Below are 23,479 nucleotides of genomic sequence, written 5' to 3' on the forward strand. Positions count from 1 at the left end.
TGTTTGGAAAGTATGTTTAGGATTTGGCTTGGTACTAACGGTCATCTGATTTACTATAATACGACATTTTTAAATATTTAGGTCTTGAATTTTTCAGTGTCAAAAGTTTTTCTTTGTTCATATTCAATTCTAGTAGATTTGACTAATTATTAAATACCAATCAGTATAGTTTGACTTTCAAAGTTATATTTTAGACAGGTATTACTATATAGCCCATACTGACATCAAACATGCAGCAATCCCTCTTGCCTCTAGTCTCCTAAGTGCTGTAGTTTCACTGTAGCAGTTTGTCTAGCTCTTGAAAGTTTACTTGTGAAGATAATAGCATAACATCTAAATACTCCATTTTAGTGGCACAATAATACTGGCAAGCAGTATTGTATTTGATAGGTTGTAGACATTTCTCTAAACTTTGTATATAATTTCAAGAATCCTTTGTGGTAGGTATTATGTCCATTTTACAGGAAAACAACTACTGAGAAGTAACTTGTCCCTTAACTAGTAAATAGTGGAGGTGGAATTTGAACATATGTATAGATTTGGTACTACTCAGCTGTAGCAAGTTTATTCTTAATAGTTTAAATTTTATTTTTACTTATTTAGGGAGGTGGGGCTTATTTTGGCTCACAGTTTCAGAGTATAGTCCATCATGGGGAGAAATCAGAACAGCAGAAGGCTGGCAGCTAAGCACATGACGTACATCTGCAGCCAGGAAGCAGAGAAAGATGAATCCCCACCCTGGGATAGGATCCTCCCTATGTATTCTAGGCTGGCCTCAAACTTAAAACTTGGATACTACTACCTTAGCCTCTTTAGCGTTGGGTTTATGGGCTAACACCACCACCCATGGCTTTGTAATCTAGAATTTAAGTTAGCTTTTGATTTGACCGGTTGTGTAATTGCAATAGTTTAGCATATATTCAACCTTGGGGAGAATTTTGAGATGGAAAGATGATGTTCACTGTAAATACTGGGAGATTCTATGTTCCAAAAGGTTTTGTATTTTAATGTTGTGCCCCCCCCCCCCCCCCCCCCGAGCAAATACTGATTTATTAAGAAATTGTGAGCACTCCCAGGAGTGGAACGGAGTCCAAGGGACGAATACCCGTATTTTAACTGTTTTTGATGTGTCTTGTAGTATTTATTGGTTGGACTATCTTCTATAGTTCAGAGAGCCACAGAAATTGCATTGGCCTATAGTTGGATTGCTATGTTTTATTCTACATCTAGTATGTTATGAAAAATAAAATTAATAATTGAATTCTACAGTATTCTCTCCCACAGTTCTTGATAGACTAGTTTTTAAAAGATGTTCATCTTTTCTAGGAATTTACAGTTGTCTTCATCCTCTCTTTTTTTAAAGACCAGGTCTTAATATAACCCAGGATAGATTTACTTCCTGTCTCCAACTCACCAGTTTCTGGGATCAGAACTAGCTCTGCAGTTGTCATTTTGAGCCACGGTGTTTTAGTAGTTGGATATGGGTGTCTGGGTTTTGAAAACAATGACTTTTTCTACATAGACATAAACCTGGGTAAGAAGATTGATATTTACTGGTTTACTTTGACTCAACACCAGTGTATTATTTGTTACTAACAGCACTGTGTTCATTCAACATTGATGTTGAGCTAAAGCACCTTCTTAAAGTATTGTCAGGTCATTTTTAGATAGAAAAGCCATTTACAAATCAGTTGTAAAGAAATGGAGTTACATTGGATGATAGTAATTAAGACCAGTAGATACCAGCCTTGGACTCAGAATCACAGAACAACTTTGGTTACTAGCTGTTTTGCTAATTATTTCCTTTTCTTCCTTGGAGTTCAGGCTGGTTTTGTACTTTTTTAAAAACTTAAATTTTTTACTAGCTTATATGCAATAGTGGGTTATGAGATTCCTTATGACATTTTCATACATGTATATGATGTCATATCATAACCCTATTACCCTCTTTTGTGCCCCTCCAAACACTTTAATTTTTGGCTGTGAGCCTAGCTGTTAACTGAGCCATCTCTCCAGCCCCTTTTTAATTTTTAAAAATTATATGTGTATAGGTTGTTTGTTTGTTTGTTGTTGTTGTGGTTTCGAACTCACAGTGATCGGCCTTCCTCTATCTCCCAAGTGCTAGGATTAAAGGCATACGCAGCTCACCCGGCTGTGTATAGATGTTGTCTGCTCTATAGGTGTTGTCTGCACTACAAGCCTGCCAATCAATCCCCTGGAACTGGAGTTAGACAGTTGTGGGTGCTGTGGACTAAACTAAACTGATGTTTCCTGGAAGAGCGGCCAGTGCTCTTAATCATTTGAGCCATCTTTCCAGCCCTTCCACATGCCAATCCCAGCTATGGCCCTTCCCAACTTTTTTCCCCTTGGAGTGGTTAGGGTTCGGCTTGTTTACAAAGCACAGGTACCCCAGTCTATACCACAGAAAGAGAACCTTCCCCCTGCATCAACTATTAATGGTAGAAATGTTCAGAGAGGGATGGAGATCTGTCATCCCTTCTCAGTGTTGTCTAGATTGTACATAGGTAGTCACAACTGCTGAGTTAGTAGCCATGCCTTGTCTGGAAGTTAGCATTCCACTTAAACACTCTTACCAGCTTGTACAATCTAGGTGTCTCTTATCCAGTGTTGGTAGACCTTGGAGGAAGTGACATATTCCATTTATGGTTAGCATTCAGCAGTGCTTTATCACAGTAACCCACTACAAAATGAAGGTTCTGAGCTGGGCGTGGTGGCGCAGGCCTTTAATCTCAGCACTCGGGAGGCAGAGGCAGGCGGATCGTTGTGAGTTTGAGGCTAGCCTGGTCTACAAAGTGAGTCCAGGATGGCCAAGGCTACACAGAGAGAAACCCTGTCTCGAAAAACCAAAAAAAAAAAAAAAAAAAAAAAAAAAAGAAGGTTCTCTGACCAGAGCTGACAGCAGCACTATTCTGTGGGCTTTCCTTGAATTCTTGATGCTCCTTTCTCAGCCCACTAAATTCCATAGATACATAGATGGATGTTGCCACATTCAGTTGGCATTATCTTGTGGTTCTGGGACAGAACTTAGGACTTGCTTGTCAGCCAAATGCTGTACTACTGAGAAACATCAAAGTTTCATCCATTGACTAACTTTAGTTATAATTACTTTTAAATCAGAAAACTTATATCCTTGTTTATATGTTTTGATAGCCATACTCCAAGTTTTCCAAAGTTTTGCAGATTATGTATATACAACACAAGAAGGATGGCCGGGAGTGGTGGCGTATGCCTTTAATCACAGCACTTGGGAGGCAGAGGCAGGCGGATTGGTGAGTTTGAGGCCAGCCTGGTCTACCAAGTGTCCAGGACAGCCAAGGCTACACAGAGAAACTGTCTCAAAAAAGATAAGTTTCTCCCTATTAGTGATTCTTGACATGACTGTATAAGACATTGTGGGGCTGGAGAGATGGCTCAGTGCTTAAGAGCACTAGCTGTTGTTCCAAAAGTCCTGAGTTCAATTCCCAGCAACCACATGCGGCTTACAGGCCTCTATAATGAGATTAGGCAGAATACTGTATAAATAATAAGATTTTTGTTCCCGAGGCAGGATTTCTCTTTGTAGCCTCAGCTGTCCTGGATTCTCTTTGTAGACCAGGCTGGCCTCGAATTTATAGTGATCCACCTGCCTCTGCCTCCCAGAGTGCTAGGATTACAGACCTGTACTACTGAGCCTGCCTAAATAAGTAGATCTTTATTTAAAACAAAACAAAACAAAACAAAAATAAAAAAACAAAACAAAAAAGGTCTGGGGAGATGCTTCAGGCTCTTCCAGAGGTCCTGAGTTCAATTCCCAGCAACCACATGGTGGTTCATAACCATCTATAACAAGATCTGGTGCCCTCTTCTGGTGTACATGTGTACATGCAGGCAGAACATTGTATATATAATAAATAAGTAAATCTTTGGGAGGAAAAAAAGATACCAGAGATCTACATAGATGAAAAAAAAAATTTTTTTTTTTTTTTTTTTTTAAAAGACATTGCTTTGGATTGAATTGGAAATACTTTGTACTTTGGAAGGAGGTAATTTGTGCAAATTTGTGTTTAACTCATTTGTGTGTATCTATTTGTGTAATTTATATTTATGTGTGTATGGAATAGTGTGGTGTGTGCATCAAATCCCCTGGAGCTGGAATTACAGACAGGCTTAGACTTGCTGATACAGGTACTGAGAATCACACTTTTTGTAACTTTTGAAAGCAAAACAAAAAAACCAAAACCAAAAATGTCTTTATATGAACTGTTCTTTTGTTGTTGTTTTGTTTTGCTTTTAAATAATGCCTATGTGTTTTTTAACAATTAGATTTACTTGAGACTAGTACTCATTTCTACCTACGGGCATATTGGAAAGATGAAATGAACAAGGCAGTTGTAATTTCTTGAATGGACAATTTATTACTGGATACATGTACAAATTTGATTACAGGATATTTTAGTGGTCTTTGTTTTCTTTCCTTAGTTCTCTTCTTGCTGGCCTGTGTGCTTCCTGGGAACAGTTCTGTCTCTGCCTCTTATTTCATTACATTATCAGCAACTATCTGGCTTTTTATGTGGCTTCTAAGGATCCAAACTCAGATTATCATGCTTGCATAGCCAGCTGATCCATCTCACCAGCCACTTTTTTTCCCCAGTTGCATTATTGTACTGTGTCGACTTCCTTCCCCAGGATCCTTGCATATGTCCAGTTTAAACTAGGTACACATTGGCTTTCCCCTAGCACACTTTGTTATGACAGTCTGTAATCAAAACAACTATTTTTAGAGCTACTATTGTGCACCTTTTTTTTAAAAAACAAAATTATTTATCTATTTATTACATACAGTGTTCTGCCTCCACATACACCTGCATGCCAGAAGAGGGCACCAGATCTCATTATAGATGATCGTGAGCCACCATGTGGTTGCTAGGAATTGAACTTAGGACCCCTGGAAGAACAGACAGTGCTCTTAACCTCTGAGCCATCTCTCCAGCCCCAGTATGCACACCTTTAATCTGAGCACTCAGGAGGCAGAGCAAGACCAATCTGGTTTAGAGTTTGAGGACAGCCACGGCTACACAGAGAAACCGCATCTCGGACCTCCCTCCCTCCCCATTAAAAAAATGTATGCCATTTGACATTGTATCCTAATAAAAATGAATTGAAAATATAGTAAAACAGCTTATTTATAGTTAGCTTTTAAGTGGTATACTTTTTTTTTTTTTTTAAGTGGCATGCTTCTAAGAGTATGTATAAAGCTGAGCGTGATTGCACATGCTTGTAATCCCAGTACTTGGGAAGCTGAAGCTGGAAGATGACATGTTTGAGGTCAGCCCAGGCTACACAGTGAATGTCAGACTATTAAGGACTTTTTGTTGAGACCTTGCATCAAAATAAATAAATATACACACAATATTTTCGGTGGAACCCAAGAGTTACTTTTAATACCTGTTGACCTTGAAATAGTGTCTTGAAAAAATACAATGACTATAACCGTTTCTGCAAATAACTCTACAGTGAAAAATACACTTTTTTTAATTTGGGGAAGATTTATATATAGATTTGGTATTTGAAACTTATCAAATGAAAAATTTCATGTATACATTAGAAATGTAAGATTATTGGGCCAAATTGTTTCTTGGCTTTTTTTTGTTTTATGTAGCCCTGGCTGGCCTGGAATTCAATTTGTAGACCAAACTTGCTTCAAACTCACAGAGATCTGCATACCTCTGCGTCCTGAATGCTGTGATTAAAGGCATACTCCACCATGCTTGGTTATTAAACCAACTAGTTTAAATGATTTAGTTTTATAAAAATCCCAGTGCCAGAGAGCTTGAGTTTGATTCCTGGAACTACACTAGGAGGAGAGAACCAGTCTGGAAAGATGTTTTCTGACCTCTACATCTTGGCATGAGTATACTCATGTTCATGTATGCACACAAATTTGAGCCAGATGCAATGGTATATCTTTGTATTTCTAGTACTTGAGAGACTAAAAAAGGATTTGAGGTTAGCCTGTCCATTGAGAACTTGTGTTAGAGATAAAAAAGAAAAATAAATGCAATGTAGAATGGTGAAAACACAAGGGATATAGACTTAGCTTTGTTAACTTTGCACAGCTGCTCTATTCTGCTTAGCACTTTGTGTACTGCCTTATATAATGTATTTGGCATGTAATGGTTATTAGGAGACCTGGAGTTTTCCATTTTACAGTGAGAGAATTGGGCTATTTATATATTATCTGCTACAAAGTAAATGACAAGTCTGATGTTTCAGTTTTTACTCTAAAATGACCTCTCGCTGTTTTCTGGTATTATGCATTGCACCTAGAAAAACGTTCTAGTACTTCTTACTTTTTGTTTGGAAGTCTCACTCATCCTTGAACTCGATCTGTACTTAGCCATCAAGTAGGTAGGATAAGGACTGCCCACCTTTAATCCCAGCACTTAGAAACCAGAAGCAGATGGATCTCTTTGAGTTCAAGGCCACCTTGGTCTACAGAGAGTTCCAGGACTACACAGAAAAACCGTGTCTCAGGGTGGGGGGTAGGTGTGCGCGAATGTGTGTATATGTGTGTGTGTGTTATCGTTATCTGGCTTGGTTCAAAGCCTTGCATCTTTACAGTTGGTATTTAAATGTCCTATTTTAAATTGATTTAACGCTATTTGAGTACTGCATATTACTAAAAGCAAACAAGCATTTTATTTTATAGGTACATTGTCTAAAGTTGAAATTTTCTCTTTTTCTTTTTTTGGGATAGGCTCTTGCCATAATGCCCTGGCTGGCCTGCACCTCATTCTGTAAACCAGGCTACCTCAAACTTGATTATCCTCTTATTTCTGCCTTTGAAGTGTAGTAATTACAAGCACGAGCCATTATGTTGGGTTTGCGCTTTCATTTATAATAATAGTTTCTTGACTTCCATAGTCACAGACATACTTTCTTAATGCAATGTAAATAGGAACTGAGACAAGTTGAGCACATGCATGAGTTCTTCTGAGGCTTGAAGCAATTTAGATTGCCTTAATGTACCATCCTGGAGGTTTATAAAATTGCAGCCGTTTTTTGTATGTGAGGCTAGATCCTCATTTCTGAAGGAACTAATTAGTCTAGGTTAAGTACCAATTCTTCAGTGAGTTAAAAAAATTATTTGTACGTGCACACTTTACATGAATATGCAAATGGAGGCCGAGAACAACTTTTTTACGAGATTTTAGGAATCTAACTTAGTTGTCAGGTCTGTGCAGCAAGCATCTTTACCTGTTGTGCCATCTAGTTGGTTGTCTTCATTGAGTTCTCATAATTCTCATGTCATAAAATAAAGTAACTTTTGGTGCCTTTTGTTGATTTGAAGTTATATTTAAAAACCTGAAAAACCTGCATTTATGATAAAAAAATATTTTTTTTTTGAGGCAGGGTTTCTCTGTGTAGCCTTGGCTGTCCTGGACTGGCTTTGTAGACCAGGCTGGCCTCAAACTCACAGAGATCAGCTGCCTCTGCCTCCCTGAGTGCTGGAATTAAAGGCGTGGGCCACCATGCCCAGCCCAATAAAATAATCTTAAAATATGCTTTTTTTCCCCCAGCACTTTTCCAGCCATTAACTCCAGGGTCTCGAGAATTTGAAGATGTTTTAAATATTCTCCATTCATCTTATCTTGAGCCATCCTCAGTAACAAACTTTAACTATAGAAGAGCTTGCTTGATACATAATGAAGTTTTGGAAAAAGAGGTATGTAATTAGCCTGGGAAAGAATTTGTTTTTATTTTTAAAAATAAGCTAATTATTTTTCAGAAAGGCAACTTAAAGAACAGTGAAAATATTTCAAGCTAAACAAGTGCTCTAGCCCTGAGATATATCCCCACACCTATGTATATCTTTTATTGCTATACTGTGTTTATCTACTGTGGTAATTGTTACTAATGTGTAGTTATACAGAATTCTGAAATTATATCATCCACATAGAAATAGCTTACTAAAGAGTACTTAATTGTAAATTCACAATGAAGTTTTTCTTTTTGTTTTTTAAAGATTTGTTTACTTATTTTTTATTCAGTATTATGCCTGAATGTGTGCCTGCACACCAGAAGAGGGCACCAAATCTCATTGTAGATGGTTGTGAGCCACCATGTGGGAACTCAGGACATTTGGAAGAACAGACAGTGCTCTTAATCTCTGAGCCATCTCTCCAGCCCTTTTTTGTTCGTTGTCACTTTGTAGACCAGGCTGGCCTTGAACTCACAGTGATGTGCCTGCCGCCTCTGCCTCCCAAGTGCTGGGATTAAAGGTGTGTGTCACTGCACCCGGCTTTTCTTCTTCTTTTTTTTTTTAATTGCCCCCTCATAAAAATTCTACTGAAAAAGTATGTACAAAAGGTAAAAGTTGACAGCGAATCCTAATTTCATATGCAAATTTGGTGTTCTTTGAATTTAATGTAGGAAAAGCCAGCATGTATAATTATGAGGTAACATACAAATGGAGTGGTTTTCTGTTTTGTTTTGTTTTTTAACGAGACAGGGTTCCTTGCATATCCTTGGCTGTCTTGGGTTTGCTCTGTAGACCAGGCTGGCCTTGAACACACATCAATTTGCCTGCCTCTGCCTCTGAAGTGCTGGGATTAAAGGCATGTGCCACCATGCCTGGCTTACAAATGGAGTTTTAGAATGTTAACTATTGTTTTCTAATGGATATGAAATATTACAAAGTTTAGTTTCATACCAATTGGTTAGTGATGTATTACCAAAATTTAACTTTGAAAAATCTTTCTCAAGGGCACTGTTACTAGTTTTGTTTTGGTTTTCTTTCTTTTTTTCTTTTTCTTTTTTTGGTTTTTTAGAGACAGTTTCCTCTGTGTAGCACTGGCTGTCCTGGACTCAGTTTGTATACCAGGCTGGCCTTGAGCTCAAATTGATCTGTCTACCTCTACCTCTACCTCTGGAGTGCTGTGATTAATGACGTGTGCCACCATGCCCAGCTCTGTTACCAGTTTTTAGAGAAAATAAAATTTTGATAGTTTGATGTGGTTTCATGCTATAGTAGGGATTATTTGTTAATTGTGAATAAGAATTTTATCTGAAGTTATATTACATGGTTGAGGTAGTCTGAATACAAATAAAAAATGTTAGCTATTCTATAGTTTAAATAGATGCATATTGTTAGGCAGCATTCTTTTCTGTAACAGTCTAGCTTGAACTCAAAGGGATCTTCCTGCTTCAGCCTCTATGCCGGTGCCTTTAGGTGCCATTGTATCTGGCTTAAATAAATTAAACCACCTATTATAGTCAGTGTACCGTAATAAGTGGAAGATAAAAAATGAAAAAAAAATCAATTTATAATCTTTGAGGAGATTGAGGATACAGTAAATTTTTAATAGAAAATTGGTAAGTACTAGAAACTTTTTTTCTTTTCCTTCTTTTCTTTCTTTCTTTCTTTCTTTTTTTTTTTTTTTTTTTTTTTTTTTTTTAGACAGGGCTTCTCTGTGTGTAGCCCTGGCTGACTTTTTTCTTTTTGAGTCAGTTTCTCTTTGTAGCCCTGACTGTCTGAGATTCTTAGTTTTGCATCAAGCTGGCCTTAGAGATCTGCTTGCTCCTGCCTCTGAAGTGCTGAGATTAAAGGCCCGTGCCACCATGCGGGGCTCAAGAACTAAATACTTCTGACTAATATGGGGAGTTAAAATGAGAAGAAATAAAATTGAAGATTTGAATAGCAGAAAGCATAGAAAGATTTTTGATAGTTTTGTGATTTCTTAGAAAATTTTAACTCTAAGCTTAATCAATGAAACATTTCATGCTAAGTAGTTATAGATTTAATTTCTTTTAGTTTACAGAAAAGAGAAGAGAACTGAAGTTTGATGGTCGTTTGGATAAGGAACTTTCAGAATCTTATGCATTTCTCATGGTTGATCGATACCAGGTGGGATAATTTGTTTCTATTGTAAGTCATTAGGTTAACAATTAATTATTCAACAGCACATTGGAAAGTATAAGGTAACTTTTTTCCTGTTTTTTTCATGGGGGTGTGGAGAGTGAGAACGTTCAACTGAAGTTGCAAGGCTTGATGGTAGGCATCTTTATCTAATAAACTTGGTAGGAGTCCTTGTTTATTTTTTAAGAATTATCTTTATTTTTAATAAAGTGTGTGGTGTAAGCATATCAGTTTGGGTATGTATTTGATCCCCTGGAGCTAGAGTTAACAAGCAGTAATTGCATGACATGAATGCTGGGAATTCAATATGAGTTTTCTAGAAGAGCAGTGTGAGCTGTTAACCACTCTCCACCCTTTGTCTGTTTTTTTGAGGCAAAGTCTTGCTGTGTGTGTCAGGTTGTCCTACCTTGAGCTGAGAGGCATCTTGCTGCCAGTCATCTAGAGTTACAGGCACTCACTATAACCTAACATTTTCACTGACATATAAGTAGACATAATTCAGAGAGGCAAAGTATATGTTTAGTAGTTTCTTTTTCAAATGTAATCATTGCTTCTTTGATCAGGTCTGTTTTCTTCCCTTAAAACATGCTTGGTTAAATGTTTTCTTTTATAAAAACAAGATTATCTTAAATAATGCTGATTCTATGTTCTTATAGCCATTTTTTCCCCTTTAATTAAAAACATTGGTTAACTTTTTCTTTAAATATTTGGGCTGGGGCTAGAGAGGTGGTTCCAAGGTTAAGAACAAACACTTGCTGCTCTTCAAGAGGACCTGTGTTCAGTTCCTAGCAGCCATATTGGTCTACTCATAAGTTCCTGTAACTCCAGCTCCAGAGAATCCACTGCCCTCTTCTGGTGTTTGTGGGCACTGCCACACACAAGTACGTATCTCACATAAATAAAAATATTAAAAGTAAACCTTAAAAATATGTTATATGAGTCAGGCATGGTAGTGCATGCCCTTAATCCCCAGTACTTGAGGATCAGAGAGAGGCAGATGGATCTCTGTGAGTTCGAGGCCAGCCTGGTCTACAAAATGAGTCTAGGACAGCCAGGGCTATCACACAGAGAAACCCTGTATCCCTTTAATCCCAGCACTTGGGAGGCAAAGGCAGGCAGATCCATCTGAGTTTGAGGCCAGGCCAGTCTACAGAATGAGTCCACAACAGCCAAGGTTATACAGAGAAACTCTGTCTCAAAAAACCATATATAATCTCCATTCTCTGTCATTTGCCATAAACAGCATAAAAATGAATTTCTGATAGGACTGTCCTAGAAATTTAAGCCAATTTTACATTGATACCTACTAGCTTAGCTGAATTTTACATGTGAAATTTTTGTAATGTACAGTTTAGAAGATTATATTTTGAAATCTTAAATTAATTTTCTTGTTTTGTGATTTCAAACTGAAGTGTTTTGTTTACATAGGTTCAAAGCATATGTGAAAAAGGATTGCATGTGGGCCAATCCAAAATAACTATTCTTGGCAGTCCTTCCATGGGTAATGCTTTTTTATTTATTTTTCATTTATACTTAACAATTACTAAGTTGCCATTTAAAATTCTTAATATAATCTGCCTGTAGTCACTAATTAAATGTTTTTTGTTTGTTTTTAAACAAAGAGACTAGTATTAAGTTCTGAAGTGTATCACTGGTTTTCTTTCTTTCTGATTTTGCCTACTTGTAATTGATCAAATATATATTTAAAATATTTTGTTCTGGCCAAAATGATTTTGAATAATATGATTAATTTTATGCTTTACTCTGGTTAAATATCAGCCATCTCCAGTTCACTGTGGTGGTGCCCGCCTTTAATTCCATATGCTCAGGGCCCAGAGACAGGCGGGTTCCTCTGAGCTGGAGGCCAGCCTGGTCTACAAAGCCAGTCCAGGACAACCAAGGCTACACAGAAAAAAACCCTGTCTGGAAAAACAAAAACAAAGAAAAATCAACATAATCAGTTTATATTTACTGTCTTTAGTATTGCTTTTAAAAAGTTGTCACTGACTGCTCTTCCAGAGTTCTTGAGTTCAATTCCTGTCAATTACGTGGTGGCTCACAACCATCTATACTGTGATTTGATGCCCTCTTCTGGCATGTGGGTGTACATGCAGGCAGAGCACTGTATACATAATTAATAAATATTTTTAAAACTGTTCAAAAGTTGTCATATCTCCTATCACTTTTGTTATTGGTTAAATATTTTGATTTTTTAAAAAATTTAAGCCTACTTTATATTCAGATTATTTTTCTCTTTCTATTAGGTATCTATCTTTGTAGGTATGCAGATCTCTTACAGGCTAATCCTTTGGAAGCTGGAGCAGTAGGCGATGTTGTTATTTTTAAAATAATGAAGGTAATTTTAACTTTTATTTGTACCCATCAAAGACATTTAACTTGAATTTTAATTTTAAGTGATTTCATACTTTTGGAGTTTTAATAAAAGTATATTTGATAGTATATGAAGATACTCTTGACTCTTTTAAGAGTTGCTATCTTAAAAGACTATATTAAATGAGTAGCAGTTGGTTTGCTATCTTTTTTAGATTATGTTCATTTATGAGTTTAATATATATATATATATATATGGCACACATGTCATAAGATAAATGTGAAAACCAGAGGAAGACTTGAGGGACTTGGTTCTTCCTTCAACCTTGGGGATCTTGAGACTCAAACTCAGGTTAGCAGGCTTGGTGTTTTTACCTGCTGAACTAAATGCCCTCAATCTTCATCTATTTTCCAAAGAAAAGAATGAAAAAAAGGGAGGGGGAGAGAGTGTGTGTCTAACACGTTGGTAATGTAAGTAGGTGAATAGTTTAATGGCACTTACAGTTCTTCATTATAGCATATAGTAAGAATTAGGTTGAACAGACACTGAAAATGCTTTCTTTATTGTAGGGTAAAATAAAGAGTATCTATGATCCTCTGAGTGTAAAAAGCTTGGAACCGCTGATAAGTAAAAATGCTTTGGATCCTACACCAAAGCATGAATGTCATGTGTCTAAAAATGCCAGTAGAATTACATCCCTTTTGGCTTACAGAGCCTATGAGCTTACTCAGGTATGTACTTGGATCCATTTTAATGTGAAAGATGTATTTATGTGTGTCTGTCTGTTTTCCTGTGTGTGCATACAGACCTTGCACTTGTAGGATTGCAGGCTGGAAGAAATGGGGATCAGATCAGAGCTGGAGTTACAGAATATCCACCTGGTTTGCTAAGAGGGTACTGGGATCCAAACTCTGGTCCTCATAGGCAAGCAAGCAAGCATTTTTAACTATGAACTATCTCTCCACCATCTTCTTATTACATCTTGAAATGACTGCCTTTCAGGGCTCTAGAAAAATCTTGTTGATGAATAAAATACCACTTCTTTTTCAAAGTAAAGGTCAAGCCCCTTGACTATCTTAATTCATAGCGCTTTGTTCTATTGATTTATTAGAATACAGACTTAAGAGCATATTTTAAGCCTTACCAGATATATAGAAAACTATACATAATTCTCTTCCTTTTCTAGAAAAAAGATTTTCTTTTTTTTTAAACAAATTTTTAAAGATCTTATTTATTTTATGTGTGTGACTACTTTATTTGCATGTACACTTGCAGGTCAGAAGAGGGCATTAGATCTCATTATAGATGGTTGTGAGCCACCACATGGTTGCCAGGAATTGAACTCAGGACATCTGGAAGAGCAGCCAGTGCTCATAACCACTGAGCCATCTCTCCAGCCATTTTGTATTTTTGAGATAGAGTTTCTCTGTGTAGTCTTGGGTCTCCTAAATTTGCTTTGTAGACCAGGCTGGCCTCCAACTCACAGTGATCCATCTACCTCTGCCTCCCTGAGTGTTGGGATTAAAGGTATGTGCCACTATGTCCAGCTCTAAACATTTTTTTTTTAAAGATAAGATCTTAGTATCTGTCTCAGAACTCTTTATGTAGATCAGGCTGACTTTGAACTCAAAAGCATCTGCCTGCCTCTGCCTATCTAGTGCTGGTATTAAAGGAGTGTACTGACATACTCAGCTTTTTGCTATGTTTGTTTCTGGTTTGTTTGTTTTTGCGACAAGGTTTCAGTATGTAGTCTTGGCTGGCTTAAAGCTCACTGTGTAGACTGGGCTGGTCTATCCTGAGGGTTCTCTTTTGCCTTGGCCTCCTAAGTGCTGAGATTAAAAGTGTGAGTTACCACACTAGGCTACTTTTTGATACAGGGTCTTAAGCTGGTCTCAAAATTGCTATGTGCTGGAGGCTGACTTTATGCTACTTCGTGATATTCCTGTTTGGCTTTGTAGTTGTTGTTAATACTGAGTCGTCTTACATAGCTTAAGCTGACCTCAAACTCATGATCTTCTTGTCTCAACCTTGTGAGTCCTGGGAAAATCATGAGTTCTAGGAAAGACTATTTTTCTTGCTCTCAACATTCCTTAGTTAGTTGCTCATAGTGTTATCTAGGGTTGAGGCTTTGTGAACTTCCCCCTTAACAAGCATATAAAAGATGTATAAGTCCAGTGGATTGTATATGAAAAGTAGTGATGTTAACCTACTTTAATATATGTTTAAATGTTATTTTAAAATTTTTGTACAATATATTTCAATCATTTTTTCCCTTCCCCCAATTCCTCCCAGATCTTTCCTTCTCCCTAACCACCCAACTCCCATTAAAAAAAAAAAAAAAAAAAAAAAAAAAAAAAAAAAACTAAGTAAGAAAAAGCATGGAGTCTGTCTTGTGTTGGACAACTATTCTTAGTCATGAGACCTGCCCTGAAGTGTGGTTGATATAACACACAGTGTGGCTCTGTTGGAGAAAATAGATCTCCCCTTTTCTAGCACGTATCATTTGTAAATAGTTTCTTAGTTAGTTGTGGTACTTTGTGTCTACTTCTCTTTCTTCTTGTTGGGATTTTGTCTGGTTTGACCTTGTGTAGGCCTTATGCATGCTGTCACAGTCTCTGTGTGTTCATATGTTTATCAGTCCTGTGATGACTAGCTAATACTGTTAGAGAGCTCTACCATCTCTGTCTCTTAGAATCTTTCCTCCTTCTCTTCTCATAGATTCCTGAGCCGTGAGGTGGGAGAGCTTTGATAAAGACATCCCATTTAGGACTGAGTGCCACAGAGTCACTCTTTACACATTGTCCAGTTGTGGGTCTATGTTAATTAAGCTGTTGCCTACTGCAAGAAGCTTCTCTTGTGAGGATTAGCTGATGCATTGATCTATGGGTATAGCAGTATGTGGAGTCATTAATGTGTTTATTTAGCAGACTAATAGTAGTAGGTTTTCCACTAGGGCCCATTATGTAGTCCCAGATTCTTGGCCACTTTAGCAGTGACAGGGCTCCATTTCATAGAGTGTACCTTAAAGCCAATTGAAAAATGTTTGTTTACACCCATAACATTTGTATCACTGTTGCACTATTACATCTTGTAGGCAGGTTGCTGTTGTAGGTCAAAGAGTTTATAGCTGGGCAAAACTAATGATTATTTCTCTTTCTGTTAGTGCGCATAGTACCTTCCAGCACCATGAATGTTAGCAAGGGTGAAGCTCTTAGTTGGGCACCACCTCAGTTTCTCCAGTTTTGATGACATTATATAGTGAACCTAGAAATAAATACTCTTTAAAATTTTTTTGGGGGGCTGGACAATAGCAAATCAGTTAAAAGCACTGGCTGTTCTTCCAGAGGACCTGACTTTGTCAGCACCACATGGCAGTACACAGATGTCTAATTCTAGTTCCAAGGAATCAGATACCCTCTTCTGGCCTCCCCAGGCACCAGGCAGGCAAGTGGTGTGCAGACAGACATATATAGGTAAATGCTCTAAACAGTAACACTTTTTGCCAGATGTGGTGATGCACACCTTTAATCCCAGCATTTGGGAGGCAGAGGCAGATGGATCGCTGTGAGTTCGAGGCCAGCCTGGTCAACAAAGTGAGTCCAGGACAGACAAGGCTACACAGAGAAACCCTATCTCAAAAAAACAAAACAAACAAAACAACAAGAAGAAAAACTAGTTTGAAGGCTCCTTGTTGAAGTGTCTCAGTAGAGAAGACTTATGCCTGGGGATTTTAACAAAAATTGTATTTATACAAGACATCAGGAGCTTATTCAATTCACTACTTTTATTTATTTTTAAAATTTATGTGCACTGGTGTTTATCTCCATATGTGTTTGTGAGAGTGTTGGATCCCCTGAAACTGGAGTTACAGACAATTGTGAGCTGCCATGTGGGTGCTGGCAATTAATCCAGGCCCTCTGGAAGAGCAACCAGTGCTCTTACCTACTGAGCCATCTCTAGGCCCAGCTCACTACTGTTAGATAATAGTGTTATGAGACTTGAAGTGTAGTTAACTAGGTTCTCAAGAACTTGTAAGCCAGAGCTTTATGTCTCAAATGTTTTGGAAGAAGTTTGAGAGAAACAACATTGTAGAAATCAGTAATCTCCCAGGGAAACTTGATTATAGACTCAGACATTCCTTTACAATAAAACTCAGTTTTCTGTCAGTCAACCAAACTCCAGCATGACGGCTGTCATGAACAGGAGAAGAGAAGAGGCTTGTGAGTAATAAGACGCCCCTGGACATTTACCTTTGCAGTCTTATCTTGCACACCTCCTGTGCTTCTTCATTCTTTGCAGTTGAGTTCTAGTTTTCTTTTCTTTTCATTAACACAGACAATGATACTGATTTTGGTTGAAGTTTTGTCCTTAATATTTTACTGTTTTATCAAGTTGGCTTTTGTGGGCTGACCTAGCTTAGGCTTCATTTTACAGTATTTTCATTAAGAAGTTAATTACAGAAGTTAGTTGTCACTCTTCAGAAGTAAACTTCTGGGATACATTGGTATCTGGTACATAAAATGCAAAGAAAGCATGTTTTTCATTTTGGCTAAGTGGACAAGCTCAAGGAAAATTTCTTTTCTGCCAGAGCTGCTTAAATGGTGCTAGGTTATTAAAAAAAAATAAACATATCTTCTCTCTCCTTGCCTATTTATAATACTAATTTTGTGCTTTTTCTTATTTTTAGTATTATTTTTACGAGTATGGCTTTGATGAGCTAAGACGAAGACCAAGACATGTTTGTCCATATGCAGTTGTGTCTTTTATTTACAAAGATGATATACAAACTCCAAAGTTTGTGTCTTCACTGAGGTAAGATAGTTTGACACAGAGAAATGGTTCAGAAGCTACCATTGCCCTCTTCAGCTTTTTTTTTTTTACATTAACTAGGTGTTTTCATATTCATGATAAGTAGGATAGACCATTATGTGGATATAGGAACTGAAATTCATTTGATTCACCTAGCTAAGTTGTAGGTCTTTTTTTCTTTTTAAGATTTATATGTACTTAATAAATAGCTGCTTATAAAAGTGTAATTTCAGCTGGTTGTCACATATGCCTGCACTCCCAGCACTTGGGACAGAGAGGCCAGCCTTGGCTATTCAGTCAGTTTGAAGCCATCTTCGCTACATGAGTCCTTGACTTCCTCAAACAGAAAATTTGTGGTTTTAGCTGTCTATAAAACTCTATCCCAAACCAATGACATATTTAGTGGAATGCCTAGACATTCCTAGTTTTAAGAATCAGGTGATAATTATTTTCTTTTTGAGTTCATAAACATATTTAAAAGTAATTTTTCAAACTACTGTTTTGTTTTTTAATGTATTTTTAAAGATAATACATATCTTCTTTAGGATGACCTATTGGATTTTAAAGTCAAATGTACTTGATAAAGAGTGCTTTGGGGGTTTTTTGTTGTTGTTGTTTTTGGAGGTAAAGTTTATTCTATACTGTAGCCCAGGCTGGCCTGGAACTAACTGTAAATAGCTCAAGCTTCAGATTAAGATGATCCTATCTTAGCCTCCTGAGTGTTGGTATGAGCCACCAAGCCCTCCTGATATAGTACTTTTTTTCATGTTAATTAATAAGCTCTCAGAACTTCTACAAGGACCAATTCATGTAATACAGAGATGAACGTTTCTCATTTTTGCTTCGTATTTACGTGAAGCAAATGTGCTGACATACACATTTACTATAGCTTTTTTTTTTTTTTTCCCATAAGTGTTCTTTAAAAGACAGAGCACTTTTAACTGAGGACAATATCTCTGAAAATAGTGGCTATTGATTTTCTTTGTTTTCCTATCTCTCATCTCTCTGTCAGTCTCTGTCTCTTGTCTCTTTGTGTCTGTCTGTCTGTATGTAGCCACGGCTGTCTTGAAGCTTGCTATATAGACCACACTGGTCTCAAACTCACAGAGATCCACCTTCTTTTGTCTCCTGAACGTTTGGAATATCTGGCTCCTTTCCTACTTTTTGAATTCCTTCTGTTGACCCAAAATTGTTTGAAACATTAACAAAACATCCATCCTCTATTATGAGTGTGCCATGAGGATGTTTGCCTTGGGATCCCACTTTTACTGGCTTTTCCTTTTCCCCCGGTTACTGCATAGCTGTTTCTTAAATTAACCTCTAGCCTCTCCTGTCATGGGGTGTCCTCTGATGTTTGTTTTCTTTTTAAACTCTTGTACTTGATCTTTTTCTGTATAGCTCTTGAAACCATCATCATCTAATAAACTGCACTTGGTGACAATTTCCTTTCTTCATCATTAGATTGTAAATTCTTTAAAGTAAGGGACTGTGTTCTGTTTATATTTAGAATTCTGTTACCTAGAAATGTGCTGGTAGCTAATAAGAGCTTGAAGTTAAATATTTATTAAATGGCTAATGGATGAATTTACATAGAGACTTTTTCCTAATCTTATTTCCAAGGTACAGTCTACAGAGATATTAATACTCTTATGTCTATTAATGAATACTTTTTGAAATATAAAACAGCTTTTGTCAAATTTGGCAAATACAGAAATAGAACAGTAAGTAGTTTTCTAAGAATAATCTTTTCTTACTTGGAAGAATTTTGTTCTCTTTTGTAGTACCAGTGAAAATAGCACTTATAGGTTGGTGCTTTAGTTCAGTTTAAATTGTTTGCTGTGCATGTGTGAGGTGATGGGTTCCATCCCCAGCACTAGAAAATACACAGCAACAACGAAACCATAGAAGGTATGTCAGGGTCCTAAATGTTAACTTTCATGTTGTTTCCAATCAGTAATAATTTTCCTTTCTTTTTAAAAAATTATTTGTAGATCTAACAGCTTTAATGCAGATAGAAACATAGGTAAGAGTCTTACTTTTTTTTACTTTTATAAGTTGAAAGTATAAATAGTGAAAGATTAAGTTAAGTGTTTTGTTTTACTTTCATAATAAAAATACGAAACATAAAGCAGGTGAGGTCATATTATAAGGTAGCATCAGTACTTGATTATTCAAACATAAAAATTTCTTTTAGAAGATGCTACTACTTCAGAATGGATCAGAATTTCTAGCACTTGAATTGAAAAAAAGATAAATTGGGCTTTACAATTGAACACTTTAAAAGCATTATATTCACCAGAGATTTTTTTATTTCAAGAAAGAATATTTTTAAAACTATTTTTAAAGTTTCTTAATCGCAACGATAAACACAAAGAAGATAGGAGACATTAACCAGGTTTAATATAGTCTCCTTTGGGATAGTGACTGTATTGTTCTCCTTTCTAATGAGGGCACTTAGATAGATTAGCTGCTCTTTGAAGTTGGAATGTTTTTTTTTCCTTTGTTGTTGTTGTTGTTGTTAAAGGGAAAAGATGCCTGAAGCTAAAATCTTAAACATTTTGAACCTTTCCCTGAAGGGCATGCCAGTCACTTCTGTGTTTATTTTGTACTTAAAACCTTATTTCTAAATACTTTTCACTTATAGTAAATATTACCTTCTGGGCTATCAGGCTACTAGACTCTTATTTCTTTTGTTTAGATAAGCTTAACTACACCTTGTGGAAAGGACAACTTTTAAATAAAGGGAAGCTTCTATGTTATATTTCTTTGAGGTCAGCCACTCGTGCCTTTTTGCCTGTCAAGCTGTAAGTATATTGCATTAAAAGAAATAGTGGGAGGTGGCAGAGAGCGGGTCATAGGGAAGGGGAATAAATGAGAACAAAGTATATGTCATACATAAGCCCTTAATTTCATATGTTAACCTAAAAAATTAATTTAGAAAATTAAAAAGAAAATAGTAATTGATTGTTAAGGGACTATTGGTTTCTTCTTTAGTTATTTTATTTGTTTCTTTTTAAAAAAATCTTGTTTGAGATTATCATACTGGATTGGAACTCACTATATAGCCAAGGCAGTCTGCTTGCTTCTGCTTTATGTATGACAGGATTATAAGTCTACACCACCATTCTTGGCTTGCTTGCCGTTTATCGTTTTTCAATTTTAAATTTTACAATGCTTCATAAAAACTTAATGTGTTTCTAAATGGTTGATTTTGTAACTGCAAAAGGTAGTTGGCACACAGGAGACAGAGGCAGGTGGATTGCCGTGAGTTTGAGGCCAGGCTGGTCTACAAATTGAGTCCAGGACAGCTAAGGCTACACAGAGAAACCCTGTCTTGGAAAACTGAAACAAACAAAACAAAACAAAACAAAAAAGTAATTAGCAAACAAGCTCAGGTTCTCTGCTTTGAAGATGGCTAGTCAGATGTATGGTGTATTCTGAGTTGTTTTAAGTCTGAAAGATGAATTAAAATTTTTATTCTGGGGGCTGGCGAGATAGCTCAAAGGTTAAGAGCACTGGCTGCACTTCCAGAGCTCCAGAGTTCAATTCCCAGCAACCACATGGTGGCTCACAATCATCTATAATGTGATCTGGTGGACTCTTCTGGCCTGCAGGTGTACATGCAGACACAATGTTGTATACAAAGTCAATATATAAATAAACCTTTAACAATTTTTTTTATTCTACTTAGATTTAGTTAGCAGTTTGTATATAATAGACTTAAAAGCAGACAAATTTTAGCTATGTGTGATGTTACATACTTGTAACCTCAGTACTTAGGAGACTCAGACAGGATCTTTTGTTCAAAGACAGTCTTGGCTGCATAGTAAGTTCTAGACCTTTGTGTTGCAGACTGTAGTGAAGTCCTGCTTTAAAACATAAAAGAGTTGTTGATGTTGGTGGTTAAACATTTCTTTGTTGAAAAGAGCTTTGATGTGATTAAGCTAATGTATGTGCGCTATTTACAATTCATGTAACATATATTAAAACTAAAAATGCATTGTTAATATCACAGAAAATGGTGTAGATGCTTGAAGATGTAGGTCAGTGGTGGAATGCTTGCCTGCTATACAACCCTTGGGTTTGATCCTCAGCATCTCCAAAAGAAAAGAAAAACTATAGTAGCTTATACTTTAACTGTAAATAACAACTATTATTCTTTTTGTTAGTAAAATTGGAATGTAGGGTTAGCTTCTGATTTAAGGATGTAAGATTGGCAATATTGCCAGTTGCTACTTACCTGTATGTAGATATGTGATTTTCCTGTATCAGGTCCTCTTTAGAATAAGGTGATTTATTAATAAGTACATATATTTTCCCATCACGTATATTTTATTTTGTTTACCTGGAGGCAAGGTTTCAGGTTGCAGCTGGTCACAATTCACTGTGTCCTTGAACCTGTGATCCTCCTACCTTCTCCAGCTCCCAACTGTTGGCATTACAGAAATGTGCCACCACACCTGATATATACAGTACTGGAGACTGAGCCCAGGCCCTTCTGTATGCTAGGCAAGCACTGAACCAGCTGAGCTGTGTCTCCAGGCCCCATCCTCATTAATTATATTTTAATGTGTCTGATAACATTGCTAGAGTTAAAAATACAGGCATGCCAAACATGTTCTTATATTTTCTTTCAGTCCTGAGAAGTTAGATGTTGAAACAGTTATGAGTATTGATTATTTAAAACAGAAAATCCCTCCTGCATTGTTTTATAAAGACACATACGTGGGTCCTAATGAAGGTACAGTAATTTCATTTTACTAAAATATGTAAGAAGTAGACCTGATTTGATATTTTACTGTGTATTTTTTCTTTTTCTCAGTTTTAAAGAATGGGATGTATTGTAGCCTTTATGAAGTTGTAGAAAAGACAAAAATTGGAAGTAACATGGAGTGTTTACTGCAAAAGCTGGAGAAAGAAAAGCTTGTAAGTGAAAAGCTTTAAATATTCCCATATCCTTTGATAATAAAAGTTATTATTAATACTTCAATTTATTTTTGCTTCTGGGAGTCCTACAAGGTCTCTATTGGGTGCTCTTGTTTAATTAATAGTATTTTACTATTAGTAGTCCTATTTTATTTTGGAGATCAGTTCTTGCTATGTAGTCTTAGCTGGCCTAGAGTTTGCCATGTAAAGCAGGTAAGTACTCTTTATCCATGACAATAGGCTTTGTGTAGACCTATTTTTATTATGCGTTGGGATTATAAATGTTGTGTGATTATCAAAAATATTTGTGGAATACTGAATGAGACTTCTGAACAAAGTTATTTAAATGTAGTTTGGTTGAGGAGAGGCAGTAGCATTTGTTTCTGAAAGATTTGTTTTTATTTTGTGTGTTTGCATAAGTATATGGATGTGCACTGTGTTCATCATTGATGCCTGTGGATGCCAGAAAAAGGCATCAGATCCTATGAAACTGGAGTTACAGGTGGTTGTGAACCTCTATGTGGGTGCTGAGAATTAAACCCAAGTCCCCTGTAAGAGCAAGTGTTCCTAATTGATGAGCCATCTCTCTATGTCTGTCATAGAGAGATTTATTTACAGTTTCAAAAATAATAAGACACTTGGTGAATGTTTAGGAGATACGACAACATTGATCTATCTGGGAGCTATGTCTCAGTGTCTTTGAGCCAGTATTGGCATGAGAATTTGGGTTTTGTCTTGAGAACAGTAGATTTTGAAGGAGATCAGGCCTTCATTAAAAATAGGATGAGAATAAAAATAGACTGAAAAGAGTATTTACTAGGTAGTATCCATGTAATAGATACTGAGAACAGATGTCAGATTGTGATTGAAGAAAGAGTATGTGGTGCCAGTAGGTGTGGTTTATCAGAGAAGTGTAAATGTAACTTTTATTCGGCTTAGAGACTTAGCACCTCTGCTAACCTAGACCTAATCCTGGAAGCTTCTAGTCTTCATACAATCTAATTTACGTCTAGAATGTTTTCAGCCTCTGAGATGTACTGCTGAATAAGCTCATCCTTACTTGTTCTTTCTGAGCTCAGGCTGGCTGGTTCAACTCAGCTGTTTTGGCTCAAAGTCCTCTTCAAAGTGACTGATTCAAACTGGCTTCTCTCATCTTCTCTGGGCTCTGCTTCGCCTCATACTAACGTTGGCAATCTGTTTTGTTTTTCAAGACAGGGTTTCTCTGTATAGCCTTGCCTGTCCTGGACTCACTTTGTAGACTAGGCTGGCCTCAAACTCTGGCCATCTGTTCTTATCTTCTGGCTCTTTCTGTCTTTCTTTACCTGTATCTAGCTTGTTCTCTTTTCAACCTGTCAATAAAACTGCCTCCTTTGTTTTCTCTGAGAGTTGAGCATATCCCATTCTGTCAGATCTTCCTCTGATTTGTCATTGTCTAACACTCAACTAGACATCACTTTCAGACATGGGTGCTTCCTTTTACAAACTAACTTTAC

The 23,479-nt window shown here is 36.8% G+C and overlaps 1 protein-coding gene across 3 annotated transcripts in view; it reads left to right on the forward strand.

Moving 5' to 3' along the window:
- Tasor (transcription activation suppressor) overlaps window positions 1-23,479 on the forward strand; it is a 52,752-nt gene that overhangs the window by 3,321 nt on the left and 25,952 nt on the right. For all 3 annotated transcript variants that reach the window (XM_051140726.1, XM_051140719.1, XM_051140735.1), the window contains exons 2-11: window positions 7,581-7,726; window positions 9,815-9,907; window positions 11,348-11,420; window positions 12,184-12,275; window positions 12,821-12,982; window positions 16,939-17,063; window positions 19,052-19,083; window positions 19,759-19,864; window positions 21,698-21,801; window positions 21,883-21,986. In XM_051140726.1, the coding sequence (XP_050996683.1) occupies window positions 7,581-7,726; window positions 9,815-9,907; window positions 11,348-11,420; window positions 12,184-12,275; window positions 12,821-12,982; window positions 16,939-17,063; window positions 19,052-19,083; window positions 19,759-19,864; window positions 21,698-21,801; window positions 21,883-21,986 (1,037 nt within the window). The remainder of the gene's footprint in view (window positions 1-7,580; window positions 7,727-9,814; window positions 9,908-11,347; window positions 11,421-12,183; window positions 12,276-12,820; window positions 12,983-16,938; window positions 17,064-19,051; window positions 19,084-19,758; window positions 19,865-21,697; window positions 21,802-21,882; window positions 21,987-23,479) is intronic.

The sequence above is a fragment of the Acomys russatus genome, chromosome 3, assembly GCF_903995435.1.
Source record: "Acomys russatus chromosome 3, mAcoRus1.1, whole genome shotgun sequence".
Lineage (NCBI taxonomy): Eukaryota > Metazoa > Chordata > Mammalia > Rodentia > Muridae > Acomys > Acomys russatus.